This window comes from Cygnus atratus, chromosome 19 (assembly GCF_013377495.2).
Source record: "Cygnus atratus isolate AKBS03 ecotype Queensland, Australia chromosome 19, CAtr_DNAZoo_HiC_assembly, whole genome shotgun sequence".
Classification (NCBI taxonomy): Eukaryota; Metazoa; Chordata; class Aves; order Anseriformes; family Anatidae; genus Cygnus; species Cygnus atratus.
In genome coordinates, this window is record NC_066380.1 from 4,103,565 (window position 1) to 4,120,313 (window position 16,749).

The 16,749-nt window shown below is 47.8% G+C and overlaps 2 protein-coding genes across 10 annotated transcripts in view; one reads left to right on the forward strand and one right to left on the reverse strand.

Moving 5' to 3' along the window:
- Positions 1–8,746, forward strand: part of BRD3 (bromodomain containing 3) — a 41,198-nt gene extending 32,452 nt beyond the window's left edge. For all 9 annotated transcript variants that reach the window (XM_035555055.2, XM_050714503.1, XM_050714501.1 and 6 more), the window contains 4 exons: positions 43–278; positions 803–1,095; positions 2,964–3,092; positions 3,477–8,746. In XM_035555055.2, coding sequence (XP_035410948.1) covers positions 43–278; positions 803–1,095; positions 2,964–3,092; positions 3,477–3,592 — 774 coding nt within the window. In that variant the 3' untranslated portion in view covers positions 3,593–8,746. The remainder of the gene's footprint in view (positions 1–42; positions 279–802; positions 1,096–2,963; positions 3,093–3,476) is intronic.
- A 3,610-nt stretch (positions 8,747–12,356) lies between these two features.
- On the reverse strand, positions 12,357–12,920 carry BRD3OS (BRD3 opposite strand). The gene has a single exon (XM_035555340.2). The coding sequence runs from the start codon at positions 12,767–12,769 to the stop codon at positions 12,500–12,502; it is 270 nt and encodes an 89-aa protein (XP_035411233.1). The 5' UTR covers positions 12,770–12,920; the 3' UTR covers positions 12,357–12,499.
- Positions 12,921–16,749: the final 3,829 nt, after the last annotated feature.

The following is a 16,749-nucleotide window of genomic DNA, read 5'->3' on the forward strand; positions in this document are numbered from 1 at the left end:
TGCCTCAAAGTCTGATCTATTTTTTCACTTTTCTCTCCTAAGCTAAAGGCTGTCCACGAACAGCTAGCTGCATTGTCACAAGCACCAGTGAACAAACCAAAGAAAAAAAAAGAGAAGAAGGAAAAAGAGAAGAAAAAGAAAGACAAAGAGAAGGAAAAGGAAAAGCACAAAGTAAAAGCTGAGGAGGAGAAGAAACCCAAGGTGGCTCAACCACCGAAACAAGCCCAGCAGAAGAAAGCCCCAGCTAAAAAAGCAAACAGCACGACCACAGCTAACAGGTGAGAGCTTGCCTCCCGCAACTTGTCTTAGGTGGGAATACCAAGAGCTTTCAGCCCAATTTTGTCCCTTTTTTTGTCCCATTGAATTCCCTGGTGAAGCTCGGTTGTCAGAACAGTTAACTCGCAATTGAATAGTGTCTCTGTTCCCAGACAACCTCAGGGAGTTTTTAAGTTAGGGCTGGCAGCAGAGCCATCACATTTCCACTGTCTGATTCTCTCAGAATCCCTGCCCAATCACTCTCAGATAAGGTTTTGCTTTTTGCCTAGCCGGCAAGAACATGCTATTTCATTGCTGCCCCCCTGCTGCTACTTGGGCTTGTTGTCATGCCTCACAGCACTAAAATATAATAGGAGTAGAACAGCTGATCTCAGATTTCTGAACTTTTTTGTGGTGCTGTTCAAGCTATCTGGCTTAGAGGTTCAAAGCCAAAAGCATTGAGATGTTTGTTGGAAGGGGAGTAGAAGAAAGAGTTCGTTGCTCTTTATATACCCATGAATGTTTCCATGCTTGCCAACCTCCCCAGGCAGCCCAAGAAAGGAGGCAAACAGGCGTCTGCAAGCTATGATTCGGACGAGGAGGAGGAAGGCCTGCCCATGACCTATGATGAGAAACGACAGCTCAGCTTGGACATCAACCGCTTGCCCGGGGAGAAGCTGGGCAGGGTGGTGCACATCATCCAGTCGCGGGAACCTTCCCTCAGGGACTCCAACCCCGATGAGATAGAAATAGATTTTGAAACATTGAAGCCCACAACTTTGCGAGAACTGGAGAGATACGTGAAATCTTGTTTACAGAAAAAACAAAGGAAACCATTTTGTAAGTTACCTCCTGGGGCACGCGTTCCCCAACCAGCTCTTGGGCTCAGCTTTGGATTTGGGGCATGTTTGTTGAGATTCTCTTATCCAGCTGCTGGGTATGTGATGACAGGGATTTTTAGAGGTTCTTTTCTTCCAGAGAAAATATGCAGAAACGTTCTGGTTTTTCTATTCTTTCTTCTCATGATGCCCTCTCATGGAGACCTGGAGGGACTATTGTTCCTCTGCAAGACCTGTGTGATATCTTTATTACTGATCTAGAAGGCACTACAAAGGTTTCAGTCTCATTGTTTTTGGTGTAATGTGCATATACCTGGAACGATACCTGGAAGGATTGGTTCCTTATCCTGAACAGTTTATCACCTAATTAGGAAGGAAAAAAAGTGTGGTTGGAATCCAAAACTCCAAGGGAATAAATGACTCGCACAAAGTCACCTGGGTTACCTAAGGATTCTGGATGTGTCTCAGTTGTATGTTTGTCCCAAAGCTGCTATTCCTAGATGGCCTGGTTACCATATAATCCTCAGTGATAGATGAGGGGGTGAATGTTAATGCACTGGTGAGTGTACAGTACTGTACAGTACCGGCTTTTCTCTGTGCCTCAGACACAGGGTGAGTAGTTGTAGCCCCTTGAGAACTTGGCTCCAGCTAAATAGCACTAGGGCGCTTCTTAACCTGAAGTGGTCCTGACTCAATCCTCCTGCTTCTTGGTTAAGAGGAAGTTGTCCTGTTAAGAGTATAATATAACTGATAGCTGTTCACAGCTCTTCCACAGCACTGTTTCCTCACCACGGGACTTTCAGGTGGCTTAAGCAAAGCTCAGACTTCGGCCCTTCTTTTTGCTTTTTAGTACTGGTTTGATTTCTGCCCCCACCCCCCTTCACTGGTGGAATAGCTGAGGAAAGGATTTTCCAGAGCTGTTAGGAATTAGGTTTGGAGTCAAAGCATGGAGTAACACACAACATCAGATGTCTGTCCGTCCAATCCTCTGAGCCCAGCCTGTCCGGAGCTGGCTGGCTGGTGAGCCTGGCCCACAGACACAGCATTAATTCCTGACCATGGCCAGACTCTCCTGCTGTCTGCTGCCTATTCTAGTGTTCAGGGGCGCGCCCTCTTAGCACTCTGCTTTCCAGATTTCTTTAAAAAAAATAAAAATACTGCTTTAAAACAGTGCACAGAAACGTAGGTATTTCCGTGCTGGATCAGGCAAAATATACGGCCCCTGTCTGCTTCTGATACTGGCCAACACCTGTGTTCAATTACTCCTCCTCTGAGTGATATTTCTTCCGCTCAGGAGCATGAGTAGTGCTCGTACTTCTTACCATTTCCGTCCGAACTGATGCAGCTATGTTCTTGTTGTCTTGCCAGCTTTTGCTTCTGTTGGTTTTTAACTTTTTGTTTTGTTTTATATTTAAATCAACATAAACCACAGTCGATTCTTGTGTGAGGTGTCTTAAGTTTTAATGGCAGATGCTTCCTTCTGACAATCTTTAATGGGACACTTTATTTTACAGGGCAGAAAACCCATGTAACAATTCTGTAATTACAAATGTGTAACTATTGACCATATAACTGGCTGGTAAGTAACCTGTAACTACAAGGTTATTACATGGATATTTCTATCTTCTAAAACGCTTTCCAGAAGGTCTCTCTTAAAGTGCATGTTACAGGATGATGGTGATTGGATAATCTAGACAACTTCGTGCGTTGTCCTCTATCTGGGATGTGTAGTTGCTGTGTGGTCACTTGATCTTAGCAGTGTCACTGCAGAGTGGTCGCACAGCCGTACATGCCCTGTAAAATAGCGATGTCCACTCTTTTTCACCCACAACCATGCAGTTTCAGAAATTGTGCATTCCTCCTCCACAGCTGCAAGCGGAAAAAAGCAAGCAGCAAAGTCTAAAGAAGAGTTAGCTCAGGAAAAGAAGAAAGAACTAGAAAAACGATTACAGGACGTCAGTGGGCAGCTGAACAACAACAAGAAACCTGCGAAGAAAGGTAATGGCTGTGGTTTTACTGTGCTACCGGTGCCTGGAAAGCTGTGGTGTGCCTCGCTAAGGCAAAGCTCCTGCCTTCTGGTAGCCGTGGATTTATCTGTGATAGTTGTCATTAGTGTGGGCACACAGAGAGCTGCTGCTGTGTGGGGTCTGCTCTGATCCCCGTCTGGGTGGAAGCTCCCCTTGGAGTTAAACAGGAGGTGTCTTGGAGGCGATTCATCCTCTGACGGGCCAGGCCCCGTTCCAGCGAGCAAAGCTAATGGGTAAATATGCTGCCTGTGCAAAGTGAGGTTGTAAATGAAGCAGTGGATGAGAAAAGCTGTGGGCAAACCTTCTCTAGTTCAGTTCCGTGCAAATAACTGCTTCGCTGCCTCTCTTCCTGCAGAAAAATCCGGCTCTGCTCCCTCTGGAGGCCCTTCCCGGCTCAGCAGCAGCAGCTCCTCTGAGTCTGGGAGCAGCAGCTCCAGTGGCTCCAGCTCGGACAGCAGTGATTCCGAATGAGTTATGGACACTTAGACACAAAACACAAAATGGACATCACTCTCACCGATGCTCTGCAGTGTTCCTTTCTATCCTTAATATACTGCTCTTGTTCCACGGTGGTCAGGTTTTTTTTCCTCTCTGACTTTTTTTATTTTTTAATTCAGTATTATAAAAGGTATCTTCCATTTTTTTGGGGGGCGCTCTTTTAATAGGTCAAAGATCTTTGCGTGTGTGTGTGTGTGACTAGACTTTATGACAAATAGTTCCCTTTGCATAAAGTCTCTAAAATACATTTTAACTAAAGAAGATTCGTTGAAAATGGAAGAACTTGGAACTCTTAGCAGGAGATCACTAGATGGTTCTGCAAGGTTTGTAGTACATTTCCCTCCTGCCCCTTCCCTCTCCCCAGAAACGTTCTCTTAATAAGCCCACCTGGCTCACACAAAGAAAAAAAAGTCTTTTTTTAAAAAGAAATCTCTGTAAAATGGTACTGTATCTGAAAGATGTTAGCTTTGGAACTAGTTGGTGTATTTGTTATTAGCACTAGTATTCTTAATCTCAAAGTCTACAGTGTGATGAAAATGTCAGATGCTATCATCTTTTTACATAAAAACAAAGAATTCTCATGTACCGTGGATTGCTAACATTTTTTGTTAATATTTGTAGAGGCCATAGGCACCTGTTCAGGAAGGTATTTAAGCATGGACTTAATTTTAAGCACATGAGCAATAGAAGTGTCTGCATTTCTAGTCTTTTCCACTAAAATTTTTATTTTTTCTTGGGAATATTTTGGTAAGAAGAGAGCGAGGGACGCTCAAGTTTCTTGGAAATGTTATTTTTAACATCAAATAGATAATTTCCAGGAAATTGACACTGTCTATGAAAGTTTTCATTTAATTGAAAACAGTTTTTGGCTGCAAGTTCTCAGATGGACCTCAAGGAGTGATCCGTGCAGAGTGACCAAGGCGTCATGTGCTCGTTATTAGACACATGCTTAAGTACTTTCTCCATGACATGCGCCTCAGTCTGGGCTTAAAATAAAAGAGCACTTGAGCTCCAGCTGAGGCTGAGCTGGCAGGGGACTTGGAGAGGGATGTTGGTTTTGTCTTTTCCTTTGTTTTTCCCCTTATCTTTGTATCTGCAATGAGCTCCTAGAAAGGGAATGCTACTTCTGTGTCACACAGAAAGCAGGTTTCCAGACACTGAAATGTTTACCTCAATAATAGTAAGGGAGGGAGGGCGGGGGGGGGGTTAGAGGCAATTTTTTTGAGGCTATCAATTTCTTATGAGTCAGCCGAATGTTTCGACCTGCACTGCTGCAATACACTCCGTTTCCACTGTCCCTAATTTCATGTATATATAAGTACTTTATTTATTAAACACTATTGGTCATTTAAAATTTACTAAAAAACAACAAGACCAGCAGAAATGCAGATTTTTAATGTGGTTTGAACCAGATTAAAAAAAAAAGAAATCAACAACAAAAAAATAAACATGTTATTTAAATACATTGGACTTTATACCTACAGGTGCTACAGTCCAGTCTATTGTGTATCTGGTGCTCTGTCATGTTTTGTGTGTTCATTTTTTTTCCTCTTTTCACTCCAGCCCCTTTATTTCCTGGTTTGTACAAATTTTGAAGACATACAGGTAGATGTAATTCCTTGATGCAGCACATTTTTTGTCTGTATTATTTCCACAGGTCTTTCCCCTCTCCATTTTTTTGGTAGAACAGTGTGGGGTTTGATTTTATAATCCAATTTTAGGAAAACACCAGTTCTATAATTATATAAAATTTGTAACCTGAGGGGCAGAAATTTATTGTAAATTCTTAACTTTTTAGCTTTTTATTGTAAAGAAAATATACAGAGTTTAACAGAAAGTTATGCCTTTCCTTCTCCCAGCACCAGCCCCTAAGGCTGCATCTCTGCTGTGGCGTAGCCCGAAACTTCACCCTGCTGAGGAGTGGCCTTGGAGGGCTCCTCGGCCCTGGCACAGGATTTTTGTTGCACAGTCAGCCTCCAAGAGCTAGGAGAGGAGCTGGTGTGCTGGGAAGCGTGGAGCCTGGGGGATAGCCCTTTGCTGAAAAGCCAGGGGGCTGCGGGGCCAGCCTGCTATTAGCACTCCATGGTTTGCACTTACTGCATCCGCATTCAGCTGCCAGTCACTTAGTGCCCATCGGCTGAGGTTTTATTAGCCAGACCCTTAGGAGATGGGATTATCAAGAAGCTTGTTCTTGCATCTGGCCTTTAGAAAATCCATCTTTCAAGGATCAGCATTTCAGGTTGTTCAGGTGTGCATCTCATACAGGCGTACTGGCCCTGTCCGTGTCTTTTATCTGTATGGTGACAATAGCACTCTCTGCAGTTTGCTGTAGAAAGGAATTACAGTTTTCTGCTAAGGGTTGAAAGAGAGATGCTCTGCTGCTGTAAACAGCTGTAAGCTGCTGGACGTCCTCAGCTCGTTTTGTAATTGCTGGGGTGCTTGGCCCACTGGCAGAAAACCCTCCAGGTCTTTGCAGATTGAGTTTCCTGTAGTGTTGGAAAATGCATGAACTAGTGTGTTCTGATTCTTGCTGAAATTAATGATTTTTCTTTTCCGTTAACAATGAAGTTATTTTTAGTTGCTATATTTTTTTTAAATTCTGCCCTTAAAAAACCACCTTCCCCTAGACAGATACTTAGTAATATATTTTCAGAATTTTACTACAAGGAGATGTAATATACACCTAATTAAGCGTAGTTTTTTGTAATGGGCTTGGTTTTCATTTGTCTTTCTCCTAGTGTCTGAGACTTGCATTATCAAAACAAACTGGCATTTTAATTAAATTAATTGCTACCAATTCAATACCACGACAGCTTGGAGAAACAGGCTCCCAGCTTTCCCTGCTGAAATCCTTTCCCGCCTGCATTCACTTCAGCTATGCCGTGGATGTAAGGTGATGGTCGCCCTGGACAAAAGGTGCTCCTGTGCAGAGAACACACCCCAGCCAGTGTTTGGAGGCAGTGGCAGCCCGCCAGCAGCTGCTCTCACCAGCATCACCACCACGCAAAGCCCGAGGACCCGGCTCTGCGGCACACCACCGTCCCCTGACGCTGCGGCCAGGGTGCAAACATCCCACCCGGACACATAGGTCTGTCCTGCCAAATGAGTGGAAAGGTCGGAGCCGAAGGGTTGGGGACAACCATGAAGTGATGGAAAGGGGCCTGGCCTGGGACTGTCTGCAGCGCTGGAGGAGGATCCCTGCTTTAGTTGGCAAACTTGTCCTAGCCTGGGGATTTGCAAGGAAAACAAGCAAACAAAACAAAAACGGAAAGATGAAGAAGCACCTGACTATCCTCGATAAGCCAGCTGCAGCTTGGGCTTCTCTATTTGGTGGAAAACTTCCATGGAAAGTAAGATGTTTTCCAGTGAATGGCAGATCACAGCAGAAATCCGTTTTGGCATGACCTTCGTTTCAGGGGGGAAAAAAAAATTAGTGACTCTTCACTGCAAAATGTTCTTACATTTTTTTCATTTTCGTATTGTTTGTAGTGCTCATTATCTCCTGATATGTCAGTAGTGGTGCCTCTTGTACATCCAGATCAGAGTGTCTCCTGGAAAGAAGAGATGTTTTCAGTCCATAGTAAGTAGCAGCTGCCCTTAATGAGTTGGAAACGGAAACAATAGAGCATTTATTTAACCGAGTTTGTATTGCATGACATGTCAGTCCAGATGTCATGAAATAACTTGGAAATGATCAAATGTATAAGTAACATTTGAAATGGCATTTTTAAACTTCAGAATGAAAAAGACTGAATTTTTTATGGTAGGATTTTTTCTTGAATGAACAAAGTTTAACTTTGTTTTCCAGGGGAAATTTCACTGAAATCAGTATGATTTCATATGTATACATACACACATAGTTTTATTGAAACTGTTTTTTCTGAAGAATTCCTGTTTTGACAAAACAATATCTGACCAGACCTAATACCAATCAACCAGCATTACTGCACCTTTAAAAACTTTGTTAAACTTTATCTGATTGTAAGGTCAGCCTGTCTCTTGGCATACCATCAGATGTAGGCTCAATGGGACCAGAGGGAGATCCGCATCCCGTGGGCTCAGGCCCTGGTTTATCTACTAAAGGAATCTGTCGAGTACGACAGTTTTCTGCTAACCAAATGTTGTCTATACAAAATCTTTTCAGTTTTGTATTGATGTGATTTTAAACTTTCCTACCGACAGGGTTTGTAACTGTAGAACTGATATTTCAGGACTATGTAGCTGGTGTTTGTGGGGTGCGTGTACCATAGCTGCACGCACCCACACACACATACACAAGCACGTGTGTGCGTGTATATATACAAATTAGTTACCCAGTGAGGTCTCTTTCCATGTTCTCTATGTGGTAGAAGCAGACTGCAGTTACCTAATCTAGTTCTTTCTCTGTTTTGGGGACTCTTAGACCAGTTTTTAATTTTTTCCTTGTTTTGAAAGGAATGATGTTTTTTAAAGCTGGGGTTGGAGCTAGGGGGAAGGGATTGGGGCATGACAAAAAAACAAACAAACAAACACACAACCTTTTTAGTAATGAATTTTTAAAAAAAGAAATACTCTAATACACGAGCAGTTACCACTAGGGCTAACTGGGCAGGCTCTGCATTGTTGAAGATAAATTTAGGGCGAGGATTTGTTACACTAGCAGCATTATCTTGCTTGGAAAACAATGAGATGCATTTAAAGCAAAAATGGTATTTGCATATCTTTAAAAAGATGTCATTTTTAAAAAATAAATAAACCACCAGCTAGGATTTGACACAGGCCACTTAGAACTTATCCCTGATACTGGCATAACCAATCCAGAAAGATTTGTTGTTGTATTTGTTTTGGTTTTCCTTTTTTTAATATTTAAAAAAAATGTTACTTTTCTGTATGATGTGCATGCAAATTTACCGTAACTTTTTCTTAAAACTTTTTAGTGCCATTTCTAGTATATTCCTGTAAATGTCAGTTACTGGAAAAAAAAAAAGTCAATGTAAGTAGTTTAGCTTGTTTATTGCAAATTGCTGGCCTCAAACACAACAGAATTTTTAAAAAAAAGTTAGAAAGTAATCTTTGTTGTTACTGGTAATGGACCCTGGTCCTGGGGCATTTGTTTTGTTTTCATAATAAAAAGAAAAATTGTTTTGTGTGTGCAGTTTTATACTATATTTTCCCCTCTCCCCTCCCTTTCCTCATTTTCCCTTTCAGGTGTTGCAGCTCAGCTGAAAACCAGTAGGGCTTTGACCTAGCAGTTGGTTGAGCAGCATTGCCACCAAACAAATATAAAAATGCTAAGGATCCTAGTGCCATGAAGTAATTTGGAAGTTATTTTGCAAGCCCAGCTGTTAGCATGCGTGGTGTGCTGCACTCATGGGGGCAAACTGCTTGCAGAGCAGAGGGCAAGCCTGGGGTGCTGCCAGCTTGGCCTGGGGGTCTCTGAATCACAGTTCAGTACCTGACATGTGCTAAATATACCTTTTTTTGGTGAGGATCTCAGGCTGCTTTAATGCGAGGGGGGCAGCCTAGGAAGGACGTTTTCCCCTCCTAGAAAAGCCTATGATCTGAAGGGGCCTCACCTTGTGAGAATTGCACCTGGTAGAGGTAAGTTGAGCTGAATAAGAGGAGGTTGAAAATCTCACTCAAGTTTAATGCTGACTATTTTCCAGCTGCCAAGACCTGAAGAAACAAGAGGGAATTTCTCACCAGCTGCAGCTGCTGGTCCCGCAGGTCAGTGAGCCCAGGGCAACCAGGACATAGGAGATGCAGTTGGGAAATGGGGGTCCTACAGCGGCTGATCGCATTCACAGCACAGTCCTGACATTGCTGTATGGTGGCCAAAAGCTATTTTGGTTGCTGGAGGTTTTTTTCTGTTAGCTTTCTCAGATGCATGCCTAGTGCTTTATTTATACAGTAGGGGTTACAACAGCCAGGTTCCTGCAGGGTTAATCTTTCTCTAACCCTGTTCCTGCTCGCTGGGTTTAAAAGGCATGATCACTAAGGTTTCAGCAAACCTGTTTTGCTTAGCTGTTGTATCAGCGCAGCTGTGCATTGTCAGTTGTTCCCCCCACTCCAAGGAAATGTTTGTGTTTTTTTTTTTTTCAACCTAGACTTTAAAATTCTCCTGTGAGGCTGCTGCCTCCACAAGTGATCTTCTTCAGTAGTGGTGTGGCTTCAGAGGGGCCCCACCACTACCTTAGGTAACCCCCAGCTGATGAACATGCAGAAGAAAAACGCACACCTGCACACAACGATGCATTTAAATAATTTTAATGCACTTAACCAACGAGGCTAAAACAGCATTTTAAACAAGTGCATTAACACGACCCACCTGCCTTACAGAAATGCTCACTTCCCAGCAGCCACCCCACAACCCTGCTGTGACTAATGAGGACACAGCTACGGAAACTGCACTCACACTCACGGGCATGAGCGGGAAGAACAAGTCACACTTCTCTTACGGTCCTGTCTACCCTCAGTCCTGGAAGAACTTATGCACACACTTTAGCTTTTATTCCTGAATAGTTTAACGCTTTAAGTAAGCTGAATTTTGGTTTACCAGCCACATAAACAAAAAGGGACTGATTATACCCAAAATAATCATCTTTCTTACTGAAATTAAAAAAATAAATGTGATTTTTCTATAAGAAAAGTAAAGAAAATGAACAGCTGGCTTTGGGAATGTGCTGTTGTTCTCCCTAGTTCCTTAAACTCCCCGGGTTAGGGCGCTCCCCTGGGCTGCTGGAAAGACCCTGAGCCCAATTCTGCCTCACCAGGTTGCTTCTGCGCTTCCCAGGGGAGCCCTGGGGCCAGGCTCCTGCCCATTTTTCTAAGTGCTCGCCTGTCTGGAGCCCCGGGTGCGCCTCGTGTCCCAGGCAGTGTCCTGCCTTAACCAGCCCGCTCCGTACAGCGGTTCTGCCGCCCCGCTAGCAGCCTTCTGAGTCTAGTTAGTGTTGTGAATCCTGTTGAGTGCTTTTTCCCCAGCTGAAAAAACATTCACCGAAAATATTTCTCAGCTAGAGCTCATCCTGCCAAGATCAAGAGGACTCTTTGAGTGTGCAGAGCAATGCCTATGTCTGTGGAGCACTGAGGTCCATCTCAGCAGGTTCAGTTTTATGAGCACACACACAAGGTACCAAACATTAACACATGCATAAATAGTTACATTAAAAATAAGAGCTGCCCACTTTTTGCAGTGAATATACTTGCTCCGATCAGGGCTGAGTACATCAAACCTCTCTGATCTCACGGTGACGCAGGTATGTTCTGCTCAACACGTCAACTTCAGCAAACTTCAGTGTCCGTGCATTTAATGCGCGCAGGGGAGGTGGAGAAAATTCTTCTTTGCTATACTTAAAAAAACCAAAGTGCTTGAAGAATGTTTAACGGGAGAGGTTTTAGATAACTATAGTAGCAGTACTGACTATGCCTAATTTTAGGCAGGTAAATAATCCACCTTGAAGTCAACATCAAATACTGATTTGCTTGAAGTTGAGCACATGTCCAAGTACCGCTGGGTTGAGCACACGGGGCTCAGCCTGCAGGATGATGCCTGAGGCAGAATGTTAAAGGGGAGCCTGTGACTTCAGCCCGATGTTACACTTTAATGCTGAACCCTGGGAACATAATGAACAACCCTGGAAGTGGTACTGCTTTGTCTTTAAGAAAGGTTTAGGTGCTTGCTGGGTTGGGTTCTCAGCTTGACCCTGTCATGAGGAAGTTAGGGACTCAGCTCCGACAGCAACAACCTGAGAGCAGGATCCATTCCTAAGAGGTATAACTGCAGTATTTTTGTCTCCTAAAACCCTTCAGTTGGTTGAAACAAATGCTGCCACACACAGTGTATGTGTACCAAATCTGCTAAAGCAGGAGATGTTATCCAACCTGAATTAGAAATTATTTCAAGCTCCTACACGTCTTAAAACCTACATGCAAAGCAAACTTCAGTAGGCTGTTTTTTTCTGTAGCTGATCTCTGGCTGCAGGTACGTACTCCCTGTGCAGGAGCGTCCCGATACCCCCCAGCAGGAGATGTGTGTATTTACAGCAGCTTTCTTCCTGTTGATCTCTAAGGCCTGTCCCTCCCTCTCAGGTGGTTCACCTGGCAATACATTCCTGGAGCATTAGCTGGGGCTCGTGCAAGCTTTACTGGGGCTGGGGATCTTGCCGCAGGAAGGGACTCAGCTGCACTGGCTCCAGAAGTCCTGTCTGTAATTTATTTCTGTAATTCCAAACTTAAAGGGCACTTTGCTTTGCAGAGGATGAAGCTGCAAAGCACCTTTCCTGCTAAGTATTTTGAAGGCTCAGATAAAATTCTCAACACATTTTTTCCCTCTTCCCCTTGCCCAATAAATCATTTAACTTCACGACCTGGTTCTAAGAGACCACTTCCAGGGAAGTAATTAAAGGCAGACAGGGCAAGCAGAACAAGTACTGGCTGTGTATGTTAGCAGATAATCTTCCTAAAATCTTAATCTCAGCAGAAACCAACCTAGACTCGCCTGTCTCCCACCACCGTTCGCAGAGCTTTGGCAATGCCTAAGGACTAGCAAGGTAAAGTGCCTGCTGGGGACAGTTCCCAAATGGCAGCGGGTGTTTTTCACGGTACACAAGCCACTTACAAGCAACACATGGTCCAGCACGGACCCTGCCGATGATGCTAGGCGGCAAACACAGGCTCATCAGTTCCTGAGCGAGGCTGTTTTTGTTACATACGCTCAACAACATGCAAAATCAGACGCTACCGACAGCAAAAAATAAACGTAAATTTCCAGCAGCCTTCCTGACCTATCCCACACCCGGCCTTAGCCGCAGGTCTGGTGGGACGGTGCAAGCCCTCCGCTCCCAGCTTGATGCAGGTCTGGTTCGTCTCCACGTGCAGATTCCTGATGCCAAGCCGCCGGAATTACATGATAGCACAAAACTTGGACTGTCCCGTGTCCCTGGAGACATCCAGCTTGTTTTTGTCCCGCACCAGGATGGCTTCGTTGCCGTACTGCGAGTACCACATACTGCGGCTCCGGCTCAGGTACGTGTTGGGCGGCGCTGACTCCAGCTTCTGCTGCTGCTGCTGCCAGATGAGCAGCGAGGTGTCCCTGTAGCGCAGGCGGGCATAGCCCTCGGACAAGGCTTTTTCGGGCAGGGGCACCCTCCCGTTCATCACCTTGTCAGTCATCTGCTCAAGGGCACCTTCAAAGGCGAGATCTTCCTCCCGGCAGCTCCGAAATACACCCCGCTGGGGCGGTGCAGACCGACGGCAGCTTGGTGCTCAGGGGAGGACATCCCCAGGGGCACAGCTCCTGGGGGCTGCAAGCCGTACACCGGTGCCAGCGCCCCTCAGAAGAGGGCACGGGGATGTGCACACCCGAAAATCACAGCGGGCAGCCTGGCCTTGCTTAGGGAACAAGCCAGGGCTTCCAGAAGCTCATCCAGCGGTGGTACTGCTGCTCGTTTCATCTTGCAGAGGGGCTGAGCACACGTGAGCTGCTGGCTCCGGCCACACGAAGCATCTCGGTGCGGGCGAGTGCGACAGCCGGGTGCGATGGGGCCAACGGCTCCGGCTGAGTGTCGCCTCTCCAAATGGTGGAGCCCCAAAATGTAGGGCACACCTAAACGGCCACCAGCAGCATCCAGGTCCGTGCGTGACCTCAGCACCCGTACGTGACCTCAGCACCCCTGCGTGACCTCAGCACCCCTGCGTGACCTCACGCCGACGCCAGCCCGGCGCTCCCCCAGTCCCGCCTTGATGGATATCGCCGCACACAACCGAAGCCGCTGCCTCCAGGTCTCCGCACCCCACCTGGGCCACCCATCGCCTCCCGACAGCACCGCTCCGGGGGGGCTTCAACCTGGGGGGGGACACAGCGAGGGTCACAGCAAGGCCTGGCACTGCCCCCCCTTTTTCCCACCCCTCCACGGGCTTCCCACCGCCCACACCCCCCGCCCCCCTTTAGGGTGCCCCCCCACCCCTGGGCGCCCCCCCCGGCCCCACCGTGCCTGCGCTGCCCGGCCCGGCTCGGCTCGGCCCCGGCGCGGCTCCGCGGAGCGGCTGCGGAGGCGCCTCCCGAGCGCATCACGGCGGGGAGGAGCCGCAGCCGCCGGCGGGGGGAGAGGACGCGGCCGGGGCGGGGCCGGGGAGGACCTGGGGGGGGCTCGGGGGGGGGCTGGTGCTCGCCTCCTGCCCGCCCCCAGCCGCTCCCGGTGCTGGCCCCGGGGCGAGCAGCGCCCCGACAGCAGCATCTCGGGGTCCCCCGGCACGGGGCAGGAGTTGTTTGCAAGAGAGCTGAGCAAAGGGAGATTATTATTATTATTAATTCGTTATTATTATTATTTTTCTGGTGGAGCTAAATGTAAGCTCCCAAGCTTCTTGCCGCCCGCTAACGCGGCGCCCTGGTGGGGTTTTTGCCCTGCTGGGCAGCTGAACACCGCCCCAGCCGCTCTCACGCTCCCCATCCTTAGAAGGGGGAAGAAAGTACGCTGGAAAGGGAAAAAACAACTCGCGGGGTGAGATAAGGATAATTTAATTAAAGGGGAAAGGAGGAGGGAAAAAAAATAAGCAAAGGCCGTGCGGAAGCACAGAGAGAGAAAAGGAATTACTCCCTGCTTCCCGTCAAGGGGAGGTACAAGGCACATGGCAATTTAGACCCTGCACAAAGAGGAGGGAAGGAAGGAAGGACAACAAAAGGATGAACGTGTATGGAACGTGGTCACCACTGGAGATGTCCCGACTCCGCTTGATCCCCTCCCGCTAGCACAGCAGAGACAGGAGCCAGCCCAGGCCCCACCCTGTGGAAGCTGCAGAGCAAAATGTGAAATCGCTGAGTGGAACCAGATTTGCTTTTTGTTTACAGCAGGCGGTGAGCCAGACAGAGAATCACTGTCTGCACGGGTGAATATTTGTAGTTTAACAGCAGCACTTCAACCCTGATAGTCCACGTGGGGTGTGCAGCCTGCGTCTTCCTCCTCCCTGCCTGCGTCTTCCTCCTCCCTGCCTGCACCAGCTGCAGCCGTGCGACCAGTCCCTCACGAGGATCGAGCAAGAGCCACTGCTGAGCACCGTGTTGGCCAAGCTGTGCCTCCCGCAGCTTTCCTAAAATAGTTGGAGAAGGGAGCCCACAAAGTCTCAGGGCGTGATGTAAGTGGCACCAGGCTGCACGGTGACTGCTGACAGCTCCTGCTCGGGGAGCCAGGACGCAGCTGGGGATGGGTGTCCTTTGGGACCGGCTGGTGCACACGCGGTCTGATCCAGAAGGTGGCAATGGCAATCCACGGACACCCAGAAATGGGGATTTCATGGAGGCACGGCCCTGGTATTTAAGGGAGATTTTCAGATGCCTGCTCCTAAGAGGCAGCGTGGTGGCAGCTTCTCTGCATGCTCCGACTGGGGGCTCGGGACTTCTCCTGGGAGCCATAAAAACACCACCTTAAATATCCATGCTCTGCTGTTAAAAGGTGGCCATTCCCCAGGCATGTTTGTGTTCACTCGTACCGTACAATCTCCTTGCACATGTTTGTGCATTTCCCTTCCTCCTTCTTTCCTCCTGTCCTTCCTCCCTCCCTCCCTCCTCCCTCCATCCCTCCTCTTTCAGGACAGCTTTGTCTCCTCTGTGCACGGCTGCTCCCTTCCCACATGGCCCCGTTCTGATCCCAAACCCTGCTGCCTCCCCAGCCGGGCACCCCCTGCCCTGCCGCGGGACCCCTCGGCTCAGCACAGGCTCCTCCTGGTACTGAGTTACTGAGACCCCGGGGATGAAAAGGCGTGATGCCCCTGCTGTTACTAGTTCTGTGATTATTTTTCCAGCACTCATCTCTCAGGCCTCTCACTTGAGAAAGCAACACGAGGATGGGCCACGAGGGCCGAGAGCAGCACGCCCGGTGCCCACCAGAGGGTGGTGTCAGCCTCTGCGAGCAGCTCCGCCGCTGCCCCAGGCTGTCGTTCCCTGGCTGTCTGTCGTTCCCTGGCTGTCTCTCATTCCTTGGCTGTCTCTCATTCCCAGGCTGTTTCTCATTCCCAGGCTGTTTCTCATTCCCTGGCTGTCTCTCATTCCCTGGCTGTCATTCCCAGCAGTGCCAAGGGGCAGGAGAGGGGAGCGCCAGCTCTAGCACAAAATCCACCCCATGCTCCTCTCGTTTATACAATCCCCCTTTCAGCTTTAGGTTCACGCTGGAAGCAGTGCCTAGATCCTCTCTGCTTGTCCCGTGCTCCCCTGGGTCAGGACGTTTGCATGATTTGCAGCGCACAGCCCACAAGAGTGCGTGCTGGCTGCACGCTCTTCGCCAAGCCTTGCCTTCCAGTTGTTTCCCCGACTATCAAAAATCCCTGCTATCAGCTGTTTTTACTGCTGCAGAGGTGGGTGAGAAGCGTCCTTGCTTCAACACCTCCCACGCAGCTGCTGGCTTTGCAGCTGCAGCGATCGGTCCTAAGCGTCCAGGGGCCAAGTAGGGGTTTTATTATGCAGTAAAAAAAGCCAGGCCATAGCAAGCAGCTTTAATTATACGCATATAATAAACTCCTCTGTAGCCCTCTACCTACAGACCTGATCTCACAGGGCAGACCAGCATTCAGTGAACCAAAATTATCCCTTGCAGGGCTCCCTGCCTTTCAATGGCCTCGTGATTCCTGCCCGGTGGGTGCTGCTGGAGCCCTAGCGGGAGGCCAGGCAGAGAGGCTTAATGGTGAACTTCAGGAATGAGAAAGTTATGGTGAGAAATCTCCTCCGCAGGGTACGGGGAACTGCAGGCTGAGATCAGCACGCTCCTGAGTATACCCGGGGCAGGGCGTAGCTCTGATTGCGAGGCCGGGGCATATGCATGCTGCTCCTGCTCCGATTATACGTACGCTCATCCTGCCCTGCCAGAGGCGTACCAGGCACCGCACACAGGCAGACCAGGGGCAGACCGAGCACCAGCACGTCAGGCTAAAAGAAGCACTTCCCGTGATATTAAAAAAATAAATAAAAAAGCTTCACCAAACTGTCCCTGGAATACTAAACAATTGTTTTTCATTCTTTAGAGGGATCTTCCTTCCCATACTGGAAGTGAAGGGTCATGCCAGCAGAGTTGCTCTTTCTTCTTTATCTCCACTTGGCTACATTTGGAAGAGATTAGCGTTGCATTTGTTTGACATCCAGGTTAATAGCTTCCCTTCGTCCCAGC